This window comes from Gallus gallus, chromosome 4, assembly GCF_016699485.2.
Source record: "Gallus gallus isolate bGalGal1 chromosome 4, bGalGal1.mat.broiler.GRCg7b, whole genome shotgun sequence".
Taxonomy (NCBI): domain Eukaryota; kingdom Metazoa; phylum Chordata; class Aves; order Galliformes; family Phasianidae; genus Gallus; species Gallus gallus.
The window spans coordinates 29,214,949-29,235,004 of NC_052535.1; the positions used below are offsets into that span (position 1 = coordinate 29,214,949).

Here is a 20,056-nt window from a genome sequence, read left to right on the forward strand (position 1 = left end):
CCTACCTGACCTCATCAGAACATTCATATGTGAATCAGCTCTACAGAGGAACTACAGAAGGAAATCACAACATTACAAATATCAACAGAAGGGTTCCCTTTTTGCCTCATCTTTTTTCCCCTCATCTGGAGCCTCAAATCCTCTAAGCTCTCATCCTTCTCCCCTCATTCCTAGCATAGACTAGATCCAATGAACAGATGAGCAGGAGGATGTCTTTATCTGCAGGTTCCAGCTAATGGTGGTCATTAAGTCAGTAAGAAAAGTGAGATTGGTCTTACAGAGTTAGTACCACCGCATACAGCACCTGACCTATGGCCTCTTAAGGCAATTTTACCTGGTAAATAAGGAGTTGTTTATCACAAAATGAGGTGCAAGCAAAGATGCCGATGGAGCATAAATCAAAACCTTAGGGGAACCCTAAGGGAGGAAAGACAAGCACCCACTATAAAGCTGATCCCTGAAGTAACTCTATCATTACCAGTAAATGTGTGCTGATCTACCAAATAAATACATGATCAACTCAAAAGCCCACACTTAAACGTTGTAACAATTCCAAAAGACTTTTACCAGGCTCAGATGGGATTCAGTCACAGTGAGCACTGAAATGCCCTCTGAAAGCTACAGCCATCAGCCATCCATACTCATGCCCATTGCCCAGGTTCCTTCTGTTGTTCGCAGGACACCTCACTGGTAGCAGCTATCTGTTATTGCAAAGTCGCAGGCCGAAGGGGGAAAATCAGGAGTCATTACTTATTAGCTCACGGACCCTGAAGGGAATCAAACGGTTGCACTTAACATTTCTTACAGTGGCCTCTCCATGCATTTCTCCACACAAAACAGAAGGCAGCACTCTTTGACTTCAATACAAATAGCTGCGCAGGATGGCTTCTTTGGAAGAGTCAACTGAAAATTGATACCAACTTCCTATTAAGTAATATCAGAACAAGGAAAACAACGAAATCATGGTAGACTTAGACGTGTTTATAAGTAAAATAACAGATTTCCTTGGCAAAAAGTTCTTAATGAATTGATTTCCTACATAGTTTTAGCATATGACTTGCTTTTGCTAGCACTTTACAACTCCCTAATATTCAAGGCAGCTGCCAAGCAGCAGCAGGATTCCAAAAGCTGCAGTTTCATTGGTTTGTTTTAATATACAGTTGAACTTCAGAAGTTTCTCTTAGGATATGCAGTTTATTTGAACTATATTAAAAGGAAGCCCAGGTACTCACATCTGTAAAAAAAAAATCCATCAAAAAATCTTATCTATATTAATAAATTTCATGTTAAACAAGAATTATTAAATATTTTTAATACACAATATACACTCAGCAAGTATTCTATAAACAAAATCTATGCCGTTCTGGCTTGGAACATGAGAGCTATAAAAGTCTGAAAAAGCCTCTCTCTCTCACTTCTGTAGATTTGATACCTGCATTCAAAAGCAAAATAAGTCACATCAATTAACCACTTGTTCTCTGAGTATCCTATTTTCAACTATCTCTTAAAAATAAATTACTATAACCAATGTTTAAAGTGAACAGGTGACCACTGTGTAACAATAGCAACTAAAATAAATAATTTACAAGAAGAATTGTTGCTAGCACTAAATGATCATACAAAAACAATTATTGCATTTAGCTCTGCACAGAAAAAAAATACCTTCTCTCTCAACAACGTGAACTGTATATGCTTCATCTATACTGCAACTCCCTTAGTTCAAACGTGTAAACAGCTAATGTTGTGCTAGAGCTGCAAAAATATTTATTCATGTTCTTAAAAATATGTAGAGTAAAATTTCTCATCTCTAACTAATATTGATTTCTAAGAGTCTTCAAATCTTAAGAATCTGCTTTTTAAAATCACTTGGCCAACTTGCAGTTTCACCTTTATTCTAAATGTGAAACATTACGTAACTCCTCACAGATAGTATTTCTTCTTAAAAAAAAAAAAGGGCATCAAGGAAGCTTGGGAAGGTTAAAAGAGGTTAAGGAATTAAGAGAGGTTAAGTAGCGACGAGTCCCATTTTTCCCTTCACATCTCAGGAACCTGCGTGCTGTCAGGCCCTTTGCAGTGGCATGTCATAAGTTACTACTGTTTGCAGCTAGTATTTCTAGCTCTAAACAACTCAGTCCTTTTGTACTCTTCTTTTGCGTACTGACTTCAGTGGACCATCCCCAGAGCCTGCAATTTCATCAGCTGCTGTCATCTGAAGGAAAAAAAAAGTAAAATCAGCATTAACATTCCTAAGCAACGTGCATTTAATTCTTCAAACTTATGTTACCTATTCCTCCCTCCCCCCCAAATCATGTTATCACTCAATACAACACTTAAGTGATAACCAAGGTAATGGATAAACATGATTTTACAAGGGGAAAGGTTTTAAATTGAGGGAGGGAAGATTTAGGTTGGATATCGGGGGGAAGTTCTTTACTAAGAGAGTGGTGAGGTGCTGGAATGGGCTGCCCAGAGATGTTGTGGGTGCCCCGTCCCTGGAGGTGTTCAAGGCCAGGTTGGATGGGGCCCTGGGCAGCCTGGTCTAGTATTAGAAATGGAGGTTGGAGGCCCTGCCTATGGCAGGGGGGCTGGAGCTTGATGATCCTTGAGGTCCCTTCCAACCCAGTGAGTAAAAGACTTTTCCTTCTGAATTCAGAAGAAGGATAGCACATCTAAATCGACATCAGAAATCTGTCTACTCCCTATTTATTCACTAGTTTAAAATGAGTTTAATTAATTTAGCAAATTCCTTCATGTATATATTATGCTAATTTTCATTTCCACTTCTTAAGCAAGAAGCATTTAAAACATTGTTACTTCCTGTCTTGGAGAGCTACAAACAGAACAGACTGTACTTAAATCAGATGTCTGTTCTTCTCGCTTGAGAAGTGCTTGGCTTACTGAGGCTCCTTTCCCAGACAACGCCTTGTTTCTCACTTTCCTGCATCTCCTAATGGAAGCACCTGATTCAGAAGGCACAGCTCCCAGAAGGTGGCGCTACCGGACTGAGGTGATGGCATGCGTGCAATCTCCAAAGTAGGTCACTAGCTAAGTGGTGTTAGAGACTCAGGCACCCTGAAAATACCCAGCTAAGAACAAGACGTAACCTCTCCATATTCTATTACACAGTATCACTCATATGTTCAGCTCTTGTTACTACTTTCACAAAGAAATGGTTTATGGGTTCATCAGACACTGCGTTCCTAGGCAAACATACAAGAACAAGCTTCTTAAAAAAGCAGAATCGAGGAAGGGATAAGCAGTGAAGAATTTCTGTTAAAGCAATGCAAACTCATACAAAGCACAGTTTCACAGAGGAAACTCACCTCATCTTCTGAGCCAGATTTATTTGTCTCATCACCTTCTTCTTGACTTCTACCTGCAACTTCGTTTTCCTCATCATCGTCTTCCCCATATTTACTCTCATCTTCTGCAGGAGAAATCAGTTTTACTTTGTAAACAGAACTACATTAGAAATACACTACAGTCACACACATGTAAGATTTTCCTAGCCAATTTCTGTTCCAGAATGTACTGCTTGTTTGCAATGATGTATAAGCTTGCTTATAATTATATATATAAACAAAGCAGAGCCTTCTACCTTCTCAGTGCATCACTGTACTAAAAATAAAGAGAGCAGTGAATGCATAAATACTCTCAAGCTACTCTCTGATCATCAGACAGGTTACCCTTCTGGGGTATCCTTTCTATTCCATGCATTCTGTGAAGGAAACCACGGTCCCAAACTGTTTTAGTTTCCACTTTAGGCCTCAGAACTTGCAAGCTTGCACTCCCATGCCTGCATTTTAGGTATCTATGTTCAGTATAAGGATTCAGACCCAGCAATCACACCGTGATGTATTAAGAGGAAGTTACTTAAGCTTGACAAGTCTTTTACTTCAAACTGCGATCTTGAAGTGAGAATTTCTAGGCATTGATTATCCACTGCAAGAATTCCTATCCAAAAGTAAACAAGAAATGACATCTGCATCTGACAGAAAGGAAATAAGAGGACAACTGTGAAGCATAACTACCCCAAACATCGCTCAGTTCTACTCCTGCCATGTGATGTCTGAGCTCATAACCACTGCTTTACTGTTAACAGTTGAGCTCAGTAATGCCTGAACAAAAGCATACAGACACCAAAAACCTTTGTCCACAATACACTAATAAACTGAGCCAAGCAATTCAGCACAGTTGGTTGAAGTCTTAAGAGTTTTCCCAACTGTAAATATACCTCATATGAATCTACACTAATCTATCTGTCTCAACTATTGTTGTCAAAAGGAGAACTATGACCACAAAGCTGGAGGTTACAGTTTAAGAGAAACGCAGACCAAGGGTTTGTCTTAAAATAAACCCTTATGAGAAAAGCATGGCAAAAATGTACAAAACCTTTGCTCAGATTTTGATCAAGTGATGTACAAGACAGTGCCATTCAAGATGCCAACAATTCATTCTCATTGGAGCCAAAGAAATCTACAGGTGTTTCTGAAACTTGTCACTGCACCACACTTTTAAACTTCACACAACAAAGTGTGACTCCGGAGTCCTCCAGTGCTTCACAGTTGAAAACCCCTTATCTTGAACTCCAGAAAACAAAGTAGATAATGACTATAAAGGAATTGCAGAAATGATTAGGATCTGAAGGATTAGTAGAAAATATTGATGACTACAGATACCACATTGAGAAATCACACAGGCGACTGACAGACACATCTGGCACCTACCTACTTAAAGTTCTACTGCTGGCAATGAGACAGAGAAGAGAAAAGAAAGGAGAGATCATTTTCAAGTCCTAGCCCAAACTATTTCCCTTTCCATTACCTGAAGGAGGAGCCTTCCTTCCCATCTTATTTGTATCCTCTATAAACTGTCCCTCTGTCTCCTCCAGTTCTCTTCTCTCTGGAGCAAAAAGAATCACACGAAAACAGAAGACAATCTATGATTCCAGATATGAAGAGGCAAAAGATAGATGGAAAGAGAGGGAAGATTTCAACCTGCAAGTGTAAAAGGCAGCAGGAAGGCTAAGGGAAGCCAAGCAATTCTTTTCCAAGAAAGAAAAAGCTCAGTCATGTGACAGCAAAGTGTAACTTCTTCATCTTTGAAGCCTAGAATGTACTTGAAAAGCTTAGAAGAGTCATACCAAAGCTACCTACGTTGATTCTGCTCTGTGTTTAGTTTAGTAATCAGAAGTAAAGGTATAAAATGGAGCCTAGTTTTGAAATATCAGGAACAGCTGGTTAAAAAAAAAGGTAAGGCAGATGGATTAAGTTTGGTGTAGCAAAGCATTATGCCCAAGTACTCAATTCTCTAAGCATGGTAACACTGATGCAAAGCTGAATGTGAATTCATACAGCCAAAAGCCATCAACTCTTGTGGCCTCTGGTGCAAGGATAGACAGAAATGACAAAGTTCTGGTCAGCAATACAAGATGTCACTAGTAAAAAAAAATAGCATTAATGCCTGCTTAGTTTCTAACTTTTGATGCCAGTCATTTGCAACTCGCTTTGCTCTTACCAGAGAGTGAAAGGAGAGACAGAATCCTGCAGCATGAGGCTAAGGACTTTCTCTTAGGAGTCAAAATAACACACTGGAAGTTACACGATTCTCTTTTCACTTGTAGGCTGAGGAAAATGCCATCACAGCATCAAAGCCATAGCTGAGTAGTTCCACTTGTGTTTGATAAAGTAACGCGAGATGCTTATGTTAATCCTTGAATGCCAAAGTGCATCTTAACCTACTGATCATTTGTTTCTCCCTTGGAACAGCAGAACAGATCTCTACAGGCTGGCATTGCATCCCTAAGAAGGGATATCAAACAAGCAGCAGATTTCAGCATTTCAAATCCACTGTATTTTCAGATTTCAACAAGAGTTACTAAAACCAGTGGGTTTTAGTAGTTCAGGGTACAATGCTCCCACAGAGGAATAAGTAAAGGATTATGTTAAAGACTTAAAGCTATTCCAGACACATTTTAAAGACAACATGATTGTAACCACTTAGAGGTGCAGATAACTGGACCACCCAAAAAGCGTTCAATATATGAGATATTTAGGAGGCAGAAAATATGTTTGTGAACAAAGATGCATAAGACTTATGATAATGTATTGAAAGTGAAGAAATACTGAAGGGAACCCTACTTTTCCTTTGTATTTATCAAAACACTATTACTATGGCACGCCAATTGCTAAAGAGATAAAGAAGGCTCAGAGCAAGGCAGATTTTGCATGCTCTAAGATAAGTGGCTGCAATATTGCAATACAGTCCATGACTTAGTTCTTTCCATGCTTTTACGTTTATCCAACTATGAAGTGACTTACTCATCTTACCATCTTCACCAATATCTTCGTTTTCTTTTTCTTCTTCTAAATCTATTTCATCATCTTCTAACTCTTCTCTTCCTTGTTTTACTCCTCCCTTTGTAACTGGCATAGATATAACCGTTTTTTTTAAGTCAAAATCTTCATCTGTTTTCTAAAATAAATTAAAAGTCCATTTATTTAAGCTCAGATTAAGAATTAAACACAACAGTCACTAGGAGCTAACTGGTATCAATGGCACACTAAGAGAGCATACTGTTGCACAAATACTAGGAGTTTTAAATAAAGTATTAAGAAAGACAGAAGAAAAATGTATTAAAAATTTCTCTAACCTTTGCTGGCCAGCAGAACAACACACCTAGACCAACAGGCAGAGCTAAAGTCAAGATATAAAGAACCCAGAGCCACGGATGGTCTTCTGCAGCAGTCACCAGTTGGCTAAACATTCCAGGCTACATTAAGAAAAACAAAATTGCATTTATATCCCTCTGAACACTTGGATAAGCTTATAAAATGTTTATATTTTAACCTTTATGTTGCCCAAAGAAAACCCTTCGAGTTTGAGCAACCTCATGCTTTCCACTCTCCCCAGCTTTTTTGCTCTTTCCCCATGCTGTGCTAACTCAACTGATAGCTCCCAAAGCATTAAGAACCTCAGAGGAGCAGCCAGCCACCTGAAGAGCAACATCTTCCTCCATCTGTACTACCACTTTGCCTCCTCCAACAGCCAATTAATCAGTCAGTCAGCTGTCTTCCAGCCCAGTTGTAACTTACGGAGTAGGAGGAGGCAGGCAAGTCTTGATTCAGTTAGACTCTGGAAAGGGGACATCAGCAACCAAGGTTGAAAGCTACACAGGCAGTGGAGTGAGGACACTTCAGGATTACCTTTTGCTATTGTATGTACAGATACAGATGCAACTCCAGACATAGAAACAAATATTTGAAATGAGCAAGGCTGTGAAACAAGGTGGCTTTCCAAAACTGCACAGACAGTCTGTTGCTACTTTCTCATCTTTGCTGTGAGAAACAGCACCTGCCAGAGACTGACCACACTTACACAGCCAATCCAGCATTTCTTTCCCATACCCACAGGTCTGCTTTCGTTCCCCAAAGTAAATACAGGACTGTTAGAACAAACTACTCGTGAAAGTGGAACAGGCTTCCTAAAAAGATGATGCCCTGTGCCTGTCAGTATTCAAGAGACAATTTCAACAATGCCACTTTAAATCTTGCATGGCCCTAAAGAAGTCAAGCAGCCATACTGTGAATAATCATTGAATGGCTCATTCCAACTGAAGTACCCTCTCTCGACTGCAGTCAGTAAAGGCAGCCACTAGAGGGACTCATGTTCCCATCTATTAGGACAAATTCATGCTATGACATGGGGAAGAGATCTAGAAAAACTGGAGACTGGCCAACTGCAGTAAGCAAAACGTGGATGTACACACAGAAACAGAAGAGCAGATGCAGCTCCACAAACATACGCGTATTATTGTCAGAACTGCATAATATAGATTTAAGCAGCCAGAGACCTAGATTTATTAAAACAAAATATACATGACTATTAACCACTTTTTTGTGTTTAATAAATAGGGGAGCATATCTAAAAAGGAGTTAGCCAAAAGTGACAAGTTTTAAGCATAGAAAGAGGTCTGGGTGCAAACAGCTCAGCTTCCATTTGCTGACAGGTATTGAATTTACTACCACCATTAACAGTGGAAGATGTATCAACTACAATGAAATCTTGCTACACTTCTTGCAAGATGCTTAAGGAAAAGGTTGTACCCTTTTCATTTCAGTCTAATATTGATCTGGGAAAGCTGTACGCCGAAATAGGAAAAGAATATCATAGCTATTCTGTAAGATTATCAATCACAGAATAATTACATTATAGAAAATTATTCCAACAGAACTCCTTCCTTGCTCCTTCTGGCTACCAAGAATATAATAAAACTGATACCTCGTTAGCACTTGCTACTAGTTTCTTTAAGCCCCAACCATCTGCTGCCCAACGATCAGCTACTTCTTTTTCTGAACATATTATGAAGTTATCGAAGTAGATATCAGAAGTCATAGACCAGAGCTCTAAGCCAATAGCACTGATAGGTGTCATCATCTCAAACGGGTGAGGATCTTCAAAGTAGTCTGGGTTCGGTATTTTCCGAGGACTCCAGATTCCCTTTTATGGGGAAAGAAAAACATGTAATAACATTATCTATACCTCAAAAATAAACACAAAAAAACCCAACAGTAAAATACATTTTAATGTAATGAAGACTTTCTGACTATTTCAAATGCATGATTTAAAAAGCAAAGGGGCAGCCTCTGAAGTTCAGGACAACAGAACTGGAAATGACCTATAGAAAGTTGGCAGATAGGTCGCAGATTTCTGGCTTAGGGTGGACAGATTTCTCTTAAATTCAAACCTTTTTCCTCCATATTGGGTTATAGCAGTGACTGTATCAAGTGTAGTATGAAGGGCCAGACGTATGTACTCATTTTACTCGTCTGCTTGGTTGAGCTCTGCACCTCTTCAATAATAATGTACAATACTGCTAGTACCTGATAATTAGGATTAGGTATCATAGGTGCTTTCCATTTTCCTTTATACTTGGGGTTGTTCTTCATGGGACGCACCCACAGTCCACAACCAGGTGCGGTGGCACACTTCGGATTGGGGACCTGAGGGGCTTCCCACTCCCCATCCATTTCTTCATCCCTACAGAAAGAAAGGCACAAATAGCCTATTTCAGGTAGGCCTGATCAGAACGCTAACATTCAGTACAGCTTTGGATCCATACACATTTTGCTGTAACAACCTCAGAATTTGGTTAAAGCTCAGCTGATCTAACTGCAATGTGCATTTTCCAGAGTACTGAATGCTTCAAGGCCACACATTCATAACTACTAGAACATGGTTAAATGTAATCATACTCCTACACCTGCAGACAGCTTGCGTCATTTCCCCATAACATGCTTTAAGACTCCTACATGACTTCAAGCATCAACTTCAACTGCTTTGCTGCTTATCCCTGTGGTAAGTTCTTTCAAGTAGCTCTTTACTGCTAACAGCTCTTCAGAATACAAGGCAATTATTGACATCTGCATATTTTTCTAAAAGTAGCCTCACAAATCAACAAGTATTTGGCCACGCTTGTTATGTTCCAACTTAATATGTTGGGGACAGTGAGATTTGGGTTAAATTCTGATTAACTCACAATTTGCCAGAGAACAAGTGGACTTACCTACAGAACACATTAACAGACTCACATAGATTAAGTTCTTACCAGTCCTTTGGCTTTTTTGCACTGGGGTCCGGAACATACTGTGGTTCATAATCAAGCCATCCTTCAGGTTTAACAGCATCAAGATCTTCTATTTTGGAAGGCTCATCTTCATCCCTTCAATTACAGACTACTGTTAGAAAATACATCAGCTCGACTCTGAACCAATGTTCTGTTCAGAGGACTGCAACTGGTATGGAGGGGATAATATTCAAGGGCACAACAGAGTTAGGTACACTTATAATGAGAATTAGGCACCTACTTCTCTGTTTATAAACATTTAGACTATATTGACAGCGTTTCAAGGCACTAGTTAGCCCAGAAATAGCTGTCATGAACTGGCAGGTGTGTCAATCAGGTCTCCCCTTAAAATGTTTCCTTTGTTTCAATTGCTACATGAACACTACTTCAGGAAGAAGGAAGTATGTATATAACACCTGATCTAGTAGTAGCAACCCTGCCCACAGCAGGGGGTTTGGAACTAGATGGTCTTTAAGATCCCTTCCAACCAATCCATTCTATGATTGTACTAGTAGTGAAAAAACACTCTTCCTGATCCTTCAACTAAGGTGATCTTAGTTACTGATTGCAACAGCAGAAAGTTCAAATCAGCAAAAGTCAAGATTTTACTTCTTTCCTTAAAAGATGTTCAGATGCTCACACACCCACCTCAATTACATTTTTTCAAGTGTTAGTATTTGTAAAACAAATCCTAACTGTTGAGAGCAAGAAAAACAACAAAATGAAGCCAGGCAAGTGTTTTTAAACAATAACCTGCATGCAAAATGTTTTCTACGGATGAAGCTTTCTCCTTACCAGTCATCTGGTTTGACAGCGTTGGGATCAGGTATTTTTGGTCTCTCATCCCAGTCGTCAGGTTTCTTATCAGTAGGATCATCTATTTCTTTAGGAGGGTTTACTGGAGGAACCATATCCTCAAGAAGACTTCCCTTACTGATGACTGATTGGTCGATCAGCATTTCAAACGTATCATCTGGTTTTAGCACTAAATTGAAGAAATTCGTATTACAGAAATAAGGAAGTATTCACTTTACAAGTTAATTTACCTGTAGCCAAAGCCATACGTATGATATACTTAGACTTAGTCAACTGACAGCCAACAGAACCTCGCTAGCAGAACAGGAGACACTCAGGTACCAGTCATCACTGTGTGGATTTCACAACCTAGGAAAATGAAACCTCCTGAATCAAACACAACTAACACATTTGTCAAAAAAACAAAAAACTACCATTTGGTCAAAACTCTGCTGCTTTGCCTTCCTCCTCCCTGCACCACCAAAGACAAACCTTTGCCTCCAAAAGCATCTCGGCTATCAAATTATAATTGTACCCTTGAAAGCATGAAAACGGGAGAACTGTAAATGTCACAGCTGGAGGATCATGCAAGCAATATTTTCTTTCAGACTCCAATCTCTGACAGCATCTTTCTCAATTGTCAGACTGTGAATACAGAACATTATTTTCAAGTTGTTAAAATATTTCAGCAAGTGCAAGTACCTGATAAGCAAGGGTCCCAGAATCAAGCACTGGTTGAGATGCTGGACTGAAATCCACTTCTAATAACCAGTGAGTACATTCTAGTGCTTAACAAGTATATTTAAACGCCCATTCAACACAACCAAGATCACTCATTTGAAGTAAGTATTCTTCCAGTTTTATGAAGATATGTGATAAAACCCGAAGCCACAATGCTATACCAGCAGTTTGGTACTACCTAATTAGCATCTTGCAGCCTACATTTCATAATGTTATTAAGAACATCAACAAATGCAAAAATTCAGCTCTCTCCCCCTCTTCCCCCAATACTATTTTAGATACAATAACTGCTTTTTCAACTTATGCTTTCCATTACAAAATCAGAGGTCACAAACCTGTATGGAGGTCTCGCTGACCATTTGCTGCAGAATAAAAACCATTTGGGTTGAAGTACCTTTAATCATTATCTCTAACGAACAGCCCAAATACAGGAACATATACACTCCTTTATCATGAGAACAGAGTTTGGGAAGGATATTTGCCACACAAAAAAACAGCCCAAACTCATTTATCTTCAGTGAAAGCAGTAACAGATCTGTTCACACACAGCTCTGCAGATGGGGGCATCAGTGACAACCCAACATGTCGATGTGAGCAGTGTTTAATATGCTGCAGGAGAGCTCACTGACCTACTGTAAACTCTGATGCCTTCCTATAAGATTGGATTTTTTCTTTAAAAAAAACAAAAACAAAAACCATTTTTATCATAGTATGTACTCAAAGTACTAAATCAGTTCTTCAGGTTAAAGGCTGGCCAAAGCTGGAATGTTTTTTCCTGTAATTGAACATTAAACAGCTTTACTTCAAAGCCACTTGTGTTGCAGTTCAGCTCAGCCATTAAATAACGTAAGGCCAAATCATTAAGCAACCAGCTCCACAATTAACAATAACAAAAAGAGTAAAGCATGAAGCTTCAGTAGAGAGAAACTAATTTTGGATTCTAATTTAAACTTGTAAGAACTAAACAATACCAAGAGTGTATAGATGTGTCTTCTTGTCCAAATAGAACTTTTTCAGGTCCACATCAGGACGTTTTGCATGTTTTTCATCGTATTCTCCAGTTTTAGGATTCCTGTGCCTGATGATGAAGTGTAGTTTGTAATCTTCACCACATTTATCTGGTCCAAACATAATAGTATAAGGCGTTTTGTCAAAAAAGAACTCCTGTAAAAGTAAAGAAGTGAAGCATGTGTCAAACTGTACATTTTATCAAGTCATTTGGAGTAGTGCTTTTCCACGTTGTCGTGGCATATATACAACACGGTTACCTTTTTCTAAGAGGTGTTTGATGCGGCCTCAGTTCTAACACTGAAAACTGGCAGGGTAAATCATGAAATGAATTTAACAGATCTTATGAGTTGCTGAAACAGCCCAACCACGGACATCACTGAAGCCTCCTCAGACAAGATGAACGGGCTTAGTAAGTCCTTACCTTTACGTTAAGTGGAAATGCCTGCCACAAATCAAAACATCCAAATACAGTCTTCTGTATACATTACACTAAAAGATGGAAGACAACCAGTTTCTGTTCTTCACAGCCATTTATATTACAATAAAGATGAAAAACAAGGTATTATTATCCAGTGTTTCAGCACTGCTTTCGTGCTCCACTGTAAGTAATAATAAACAACCCTTAAAATACCAGATACAGTTTTCTTCAGAGTATATTGCATTCAGTTGTTCCAAAACTTCAGTATGTTTTTAAAACTACATAGTTTATCTACTGGGAATACACATCACCAAGCTATGTTTTTAAGCAACTGCTTGAAGGAAGACCACTTGATTTCTGCAAGTTATCTTCCTTTGAGATATATTCTATGGCAGATTTATTGTTTGAGATGGGTCTGTATTCTTATTTATTTTAAATATGCTCATTCCTCAAATAAATCATCAATAGCAAATGTAAAGGGGCATACCAGATCCAAGTCATCCGTACTGGAGAGAAGTTTAATATATGCACCACCACAGTCAATGCCTCCTTGAAAATTCACTTCGTACCTAGGCACAGAGCAAATAAAAAAAGCATTCCTCATATCAGACAAATACAAATAAACTTCGTATCTGCAGTTCTAATTAGGAACACATTAAAATCATGAATGGGTTGCTTTATTTTTTATTAGGTCAAAATATCCTGACGAGACTATAAGGTTTTAAGTTGCTTCCCAAACCAATACATTAGCAATGCCAGCCAAAAAAAGCCACAGTAGCAATTGCTACAGTTGGCAACAGCAGCAAGAAGAGCTTCAAACTTGTGTTGACCCAGAGGTTGGCAGCCCTGCCTGTGGCACGAGGTTGGAACCTGATGATCATTGGGGTCCCCTTCCAACCCAAGCCTTTCTGTGATTCTATGAAAGCGAGGCAGAAACCAGCAAGAGTTCTAGACATTTGGTTCTGTCTTTGAAACTGCCCCTATAGCACACTGAATTTAGCTAGAGGGATCCAACCTGTTGTAGTTGAGTTACACAGAAATACTCTGCAAGCGTACTCAAATCACGAGTCGTATCTTTTTCATTTAAGACTGAAAATTAATTAACCTTTAAAGTATTTTATAAAATAGTAACTTACGTCCAAAATATTTCAAGGGTTCAAATAAAACTGCTTACACTCGAACTACAACCTTACTTGCTTATTATCGTTCATCCTTAGAGCTCTGGTAGCTCTGGCTATGTCAGTCAGCGCTACATGAAAGGATTTACATGACTTCATTGACTCAAAGACTTGAAACACGGTAAATATGAAGCACAGAATCTGAGGGGATACTTACTGAACAATCAAAGGTTTTTTATCAAAAATAAATGCCTTTGTTAGCATAGCTGATATTGCATGATGCTTTGCAGCCGATTTTAACACTAATCCTTTGTCTCCAGGTACTGTGTTTTCTTTCAGCTCTTCTACTTCCCATCTTCCTAAAAGAAAGAAACAAACACCAACTATGCAATCTTTGGGAAAACAAAAGAAGTATGCTGATAAGAGACATTATAGCCCTGTGGCAAAGAGAAGTAAAGAGTTCACAGCATATAAGACTAATTGCCAAAGTAGGGAAGAAGCCTTGACCTTGCATGTCAAAGTCAGAAGTTTAATAACAATCATCCAACAGAGCACTGATCATTCTCCTTCGGATACAAGTGATTACACAGGACCACCCTACACCTCTCCAAGCTTTAACTGCTCTGCAGCTCTACAATACAGAAAGAATGTTCGTGGCACACAAATTCGATGCTCACATCCTCCTATCAAATCACCAACACAGCATTTCAACCAGTACTTCTCAGCAATTAGAAACCACTACAATTCTAATTCACAGTAAAGACAATAAAATAACAAAATCTCCAGGTCAGAAGACCTAAGATCCATCTAACCTAGTGTTTTGGCTCAGGCAACAAGGAGAGAAGAAAGCTTAAGGAAAAAAAGCTGAAAGGAATATGGCCAGAATTTCCAACAAGAGATGACAAGTTTCTGCTTTCAAGTAGGTTTTTGAAGGTAAGCACAGCATAATGGACATACAGCATGAAGGAGAGGTATTTCTCACAAAGCAACAGAACATCAGAACCCATGCAGTGAAAGTAAATATTAAAAGCACTAACCATCATATTTAGCAATGGTGTCATCTGTGTCTTCTTTCTTGGCTTTAGACAACACCCAACTAAAACAAGAAGTGTACAAGTCATTTAAATAGTACAGCTTTGCAAAGGTAGTTAACAAGTACAGAGTACAGGACAAAGAGATTGAGCTTCTACCAAGTGAAGCTGTGACATGGATTTCAATGGTCAGCATCATGGAACCTGGTGTAATTTAAAGAATGCGAACAGAAAAGTTACAACAAGTTGAATACAACACTCGTTTCGAAACACTTCCAAAGAATCTAAATGAATGTATAATTATAACCTGAAAGAAACCCATTTACTCCAGATAAACTTGGGGTTTTAGCTGTGAGCTGAGGCTGACAGGTTTTAAGACTATGGGCATGTAATGCCAAAAACTACGTGAATAGTAGTGCCAGAATAACACATCTCTTCATGTCATGCAATGACTTTCAAGGCACTGTCTCCAAAGAGCTACTCTATTCTGATGCAATTTTATAGAATCACAGAATGGCCTGGGTTGAAAAGGACCACAATGATCATGGAGTTTCAACCCCCCCTGCTATGTGCAGGGCCGCCAACCACCAGAGCAGGCTGCCCAGAGCCACATCCAGCCTGGTCTTCAATGCCTCCAGGGATGGGGCATCCACAGCCCCCTTGGGCAGCCTGTTCCAGTGAGTCACCACGCACTGTGTGAAAAGCCTCCTCCTAATATCTAACCTAAACCTCCTCTGTCTCAGTTTAAAACCATTCCCCCTTGCCCTATCACTATCCACCCTCATAAACAACCATTTCCCTTCCTGTTTATATGCTCCCTTCAAGTATGAGAAGCTTTCATCATAAAACAAAGTACTGTAACAGCTGATCATATCAGCTCCTATTAAAGACATTTCTACTGAGAAATTTCTAGCAGAAAACGAATAGAAAGCAAGTCCTGCCACTAAGTTAACCTGCTGAAATTACACATTTAGAGTTTGAAGGTACAGCTTACCCAGTCAATTCTCCATCAAAGGGTTCTGCAAAATAAACATCTCCAGTTGGCTTTGGCGTCTGGTACACAACCTGGAAGACATTTACAGACACGTGCTCTAACACAGCTACAGGTTTTCAACTGAAACATGCCACCGTATGCTATTATACTTATCAATGCTTATAAATAGCTGAAGTGCCAGAGTCAAGCGGATGGAGCCAGGCTCTTTTCAGTGTAACCCAGTGATGTTCCTCTTGGCATGTTGCCCCCTGTCACACAGGAATTCCATACGATTGCGAAAACAACATTCTTTACATTGAGGGTGACAGAGCCCTGCAACAGGTCGCCCCCAGAGCTTGTGGAGTCTCCTTCTCTAGAGGTAGTCAAGACCCACCTGGACGCTTTCCTGTGCAACCTGCTGTAGGGAATCTGCTCTAGCAGTTGGACTAGATGATCTCCAGAGGTCTCCTGTGGTTCTGTAATTGTACATCCAGAAGTAGCCCGTGCAGACAGAACACCACTGTTGCATTCAACAGAATAAAACATGCTTTCCCCCAAGCCCACCTCATTTCTATGGTTTGGGCACGTGTCCTCTACCAGTGAGCAATTTCCTATCTGCCAAGTATCTGTGTGATGTGGAGATCAATAGCAGCCAGGTACACCAAGACTCTGGGCAAGGGCTTTTAAGGCATGAGAGTCTGCCCACTTCATTCCTAGGACTGCATTAATGATGGTAGAAGGGGCTGCTAGGTTGGTTTTAGATTCACTTTCAGACACCAGAAAAAAACCTTTCCCAAGACTTTTGAAAACTAAATGGTGGTCCTCTTAGTACACACAGTAGGGAGCTCAAATGCACGCCAGCTTACTGGTAGTTTCCCCTCTGTTTTTTTTTGTGCCCTAATGGCTTAACATTTTCCAGTTAGAAACTTCAGAAAGTTTCAGACACCAGCATAGAAGTATAGATACCGTTGAAAAAAACCCACACTGTGGTCAAAGCTCTTAACTGAAATACTGTTACACACCTCATACACACATACACATATAAGAACACAGAACATTTACTCAGCTTGCACCTGTTCTCTGATTCCTCCCTATTTCTTTGCAAGCTTTTCCTTCTTTTCTTTTCCTACCTACCTGGCACATCTCAGCTGGGCTACACAGTTTAAAAAAAGGAAAAATGGATCTATGAATATTGCCCAAATCTATTACCAAGTATAGCTTAACAAATGCAGAAAGATTTTCTGGAAAGAAATCATGACTGCATGTGAAGAGGTAGCTGTGACTGACAAAAAAATAAATAAAAAGAACAAGGAACTGATCTAATTTAAAAATATCAATAAGACAAAGCTGCTTTCTGCTTTCTTCTCCTCTTTCTAGCCATAAGGCTACAGGGTGTATTATCAAGGAGGGCTTCAGATAACAGGTTCCATACCTAGACTGAAGGACTAGCAAGATCTTCAAGACCATCCACTGCAGGCAGGAGACCCAGTTTTGCACTTCACATAGCGGGGTCATTAAATCACAATTAGTGACTGAAAACCTCAGTCTGGTGCATTTGACACCCACTGAATTGGCAGCTGTATGTTAACTTGATCTTTTTGAAGTCATCTGTGCACCAATTAGTCTCTTAGTATAACTACGTTACTTAAAATTACACCAGCTTTAATTAAAGACATCTAGAACCTTACCCCTAAGGAAGATTCTTCTTTGTCAACATCAGCTTGTTGAGACTCTTCGTCAAAATCCTCCACTTCAACATCCGCACCCAGAACTCCTCCATCTTCGATTTCTGCAGTAACTGAGCTAATTATCAGGAGACTCAAGCACAGCCAGTCCCACTGGGAATGCATTCTGGTCATCCGAGGAACTGAAAGGTTTAAATTGTAAGTATTGTTGTGGGGATATTATCACCACTAGTTCAGTTTTAGTCCAAGGCTTTATCTACGAGAGAACTAACATTAAAATCATAAGAAGTGAGGAACGCAAAGTCTTCACAACCTCCCGTTCTCTTGGCCACCACTGCTCACACTAAATATTCTGCCACAGAGATGCTTTCTGTGCCTCAGAGAGCAGCCACCCTTGTAAGACAGGGCACAGTTCTTCAGCAATCCTTTATTTATCGCTACAAACCCTAAAGATCACAGCAACTTGAGACAACAACTTGTTCTCGAAATCGAAGCCCCTTATTTTCCCTCCTTGGCTTTATCAGATTCGCCAAGCAATGCAAACACTGGAAGCATAGTGGTAATTGTTTCACGTTCAATTTACCAACCTGCTAGTTCTATCAAGCAACACAAACAGAGATCGGTACCAAGGCAAAACAAACAAACAGAACACCCACATCCCTACAGGGCTGTCCACAAAGAAAACTTATTCTTTTTTTCCTTATTCCTCCTAAGATCTGTTCACTTCATATTGTCTGTACCGATTATATCTACAGCCCAAAGTAAGCTGTTTTATACACTGGTGTCATGCCAACATGCCCACTAAGTCGTAAAAGCTTCACTTCTTAGGACAGACTTATAATTTAACGTAGTTTGGGGGAAAATACATTACCATTCTTTCTTTCCCCCCACTATTCTGTGCTATTCTTTGCCTCTGATGCTTTCCTCTCTTGCAGAGAGGAATGCAAAAATCAATGCAAAATCTTTAAACTAAGCCCAATAGCTTCTGGTTTTCAAATAGCATGCAAATAATAAGAAAGTTTAATGGATTCTCAAGATTAACTAACATATAAAGATCTACAAAAATCACACCTGTAAGTTCAAGCTGTTTTTGCATAGCTTGGCCACGTCCATGCACCAGAAGAAACCTATGAGCCAGCAGCACTGCTGTAAGGCAAGCCCTTGGGGACAGCAACTGCACTGCAACACCAGCACAACATTACACCTCAAGTAATAAGCCGCTGCTTGTAGGACACAGACTAGACAGCAGTGCTACGGGCAAGAACAGCAATTAGAAACGTTCTGGATACAAGAACGCGTTTCCCAATGAGGGCAGGCTGGACGGGCCCGTCCCACCTCAACTACCTGATGCCTGCAGGGCAAGTCGGTGCGTCAATGCAAACCTCTGTATCGGCTTTTATGGAGCTACTTTACACGTGCCATCAAACTAACGGCTTTGTTACGACTCCCCTCGAAACATCGCTAACTCAGAAGGGTCTCTCAGACGACCTTACAGGGGAGGAGGGGCACGGGTTTCCCACCAAGCCCAGCGCTCCAGCAGGCACTACGGCCGCCGCCCGCGCCCAGCTGCGGGCTGCTGCCCCACCGGCAGCACCGGGGGCTTCCTTAGCACCACCCGCGGCAACGGGACCGGCAGACTTCGTGCCCCCCACCTCCCACCCGTAACCACAGAGCTACGGGGCTCCGCTCTGCCCACAGACAACGCCCGGGCAGCACAATTCCCGCCGACGCGGTGCCGGGGCCGCGCTGCCCCTCTGTAACGGCCGGCGCCACGGCAGCCCCGCCCGCCTTTCCCTCATGGCCGCCGCTCCCCCCCGCCTCAGTTATAAAACAGCAGACGCACGGCGCGCCGGCCTGACGCCGGCATTCAGCCCCCGCGGGGCGAGAGGCGGCCGCCCCGCGCTCCCCATCCCCGCGGCGGGCGGATTACCGGCGGCGAGATCCCCTGCGCGCCCCGCCGCCACTACCACGGCCCCCGCTGCCGGCGCATCTCTAGCCGCGCACGCGCCGGCTGAGCGCAGGGCGGCGGGCTCTGAGGAGCAGGTGCTCGCGCCGCTCCGCCCCGGCCAATCGGAGCCCGGCAGGCGCCGCCCCGCCCAATCCGCGCGCGAATCACGACCCGCACGAGCTCCGCGGGAGGGAGGGAGGAAGGCGGCGAGGAGGCGGGCAGGTGGCTGCGCCAATCGGCGCTCGGCCCGCGGTAGGGCTGTGCGCTGCCCCTGGGCTTCGCCGCGGCGACGGCAACGGGCGCCTGGGGCGGCGGGCCGAGGATGGGATGGCTGGGGGAAGCAAGCGTCCCATTCGCTGCTTCCTGCGTGCTTAAATGTTGTACCTTGCGTGAGGAAAAAAGTATTAAAGGAATGGTAAATTCCTTTCAATTAGACTCAAAGTTGAAAATAGCATGATTTGTTTTTTCCCAGTCAAACGTTACCATCATGGTTACTGGCAATTTCAATCGACTTATCGTGGCAGTCACTGTGTTCCACACACCTTTCATCATTTACCAGGCTGTAGACAAGGCCTTTTTTTTTCCCCATGGCTAAATGAAACACGTTGTTCAAATGAGCGAAACCCATTCCCACAGTTAGAGACAGCCAAGCAATCCAACCCCGTTTCAGCATCAGCAAAGCAGAGGGGCCGTATGGATTCCCTTCAGTCC

At 41.3% G+C, this 20,056-nt stretch overlaps 1 protein-coding gene across 13 annotated transcripts; it reads right to left on the reverse strand.

Annotated features, from left to right (window-relative positions):
* Positions 1 to 1,297: 1,297 nt before the first annotated feature.
* On the reverse strand, positions 1,298 to 19,410 carry CLGN (calmegin). Of its 13 annotated transcripts, none has more exons than XM_046940470.1 (17): positions 19,328 to 19,410; positions 18,469 to 18,571; positions 17,401 to 17,579; positions 15,734 to 15,804; positions 14,746 to 14,804; positions 13,926 to 14,067; positions 13,078 to 13,159; positions 12,133 to 12,325; positions 10,421 to 10,610; positions 9,608 to 9,721; positions 8,883 to 9,039; positions 8,281 to 8,499; positions 6,653 to 6,772; positions 6,321 to 6,474; positions 4,825 to 4,902; positions 3,324 to 3,427; positions 1,298 to 2,209 (listed from the first exon to the last, which is right to left on the reverse strand). In XM_046940470.1, the coding sequence occupies exons 2-17, from the start codon at positions 18,491 to 18,493 to the stop codon at positions 2,129 to 2,131; spliced, it is 1,968 nt and encodes a 655-aa protein (XP_046796426.1). In that variant the 5' UTR covers positions 18,494 to 18,571; positions 19,328 to 19,410; the 3' UTR covers positions 1,298 to 2,128. The 13 variants fall into 13 exon arrangements, with proteins under 13 accessions (XP_046796426.1, XP_040555461.1, XP_025006186.2 ...); XM_040699527.2 differs by having other exon boundaries at positions 6,330 to 6,474; positions 18,469 to 18,576; XM_025150418.3 differs by having other exon boundaries at positions 18,469 to 18,576.
* Positions 19,411 to 20,056: the final 646 nt, after the last annotated feature.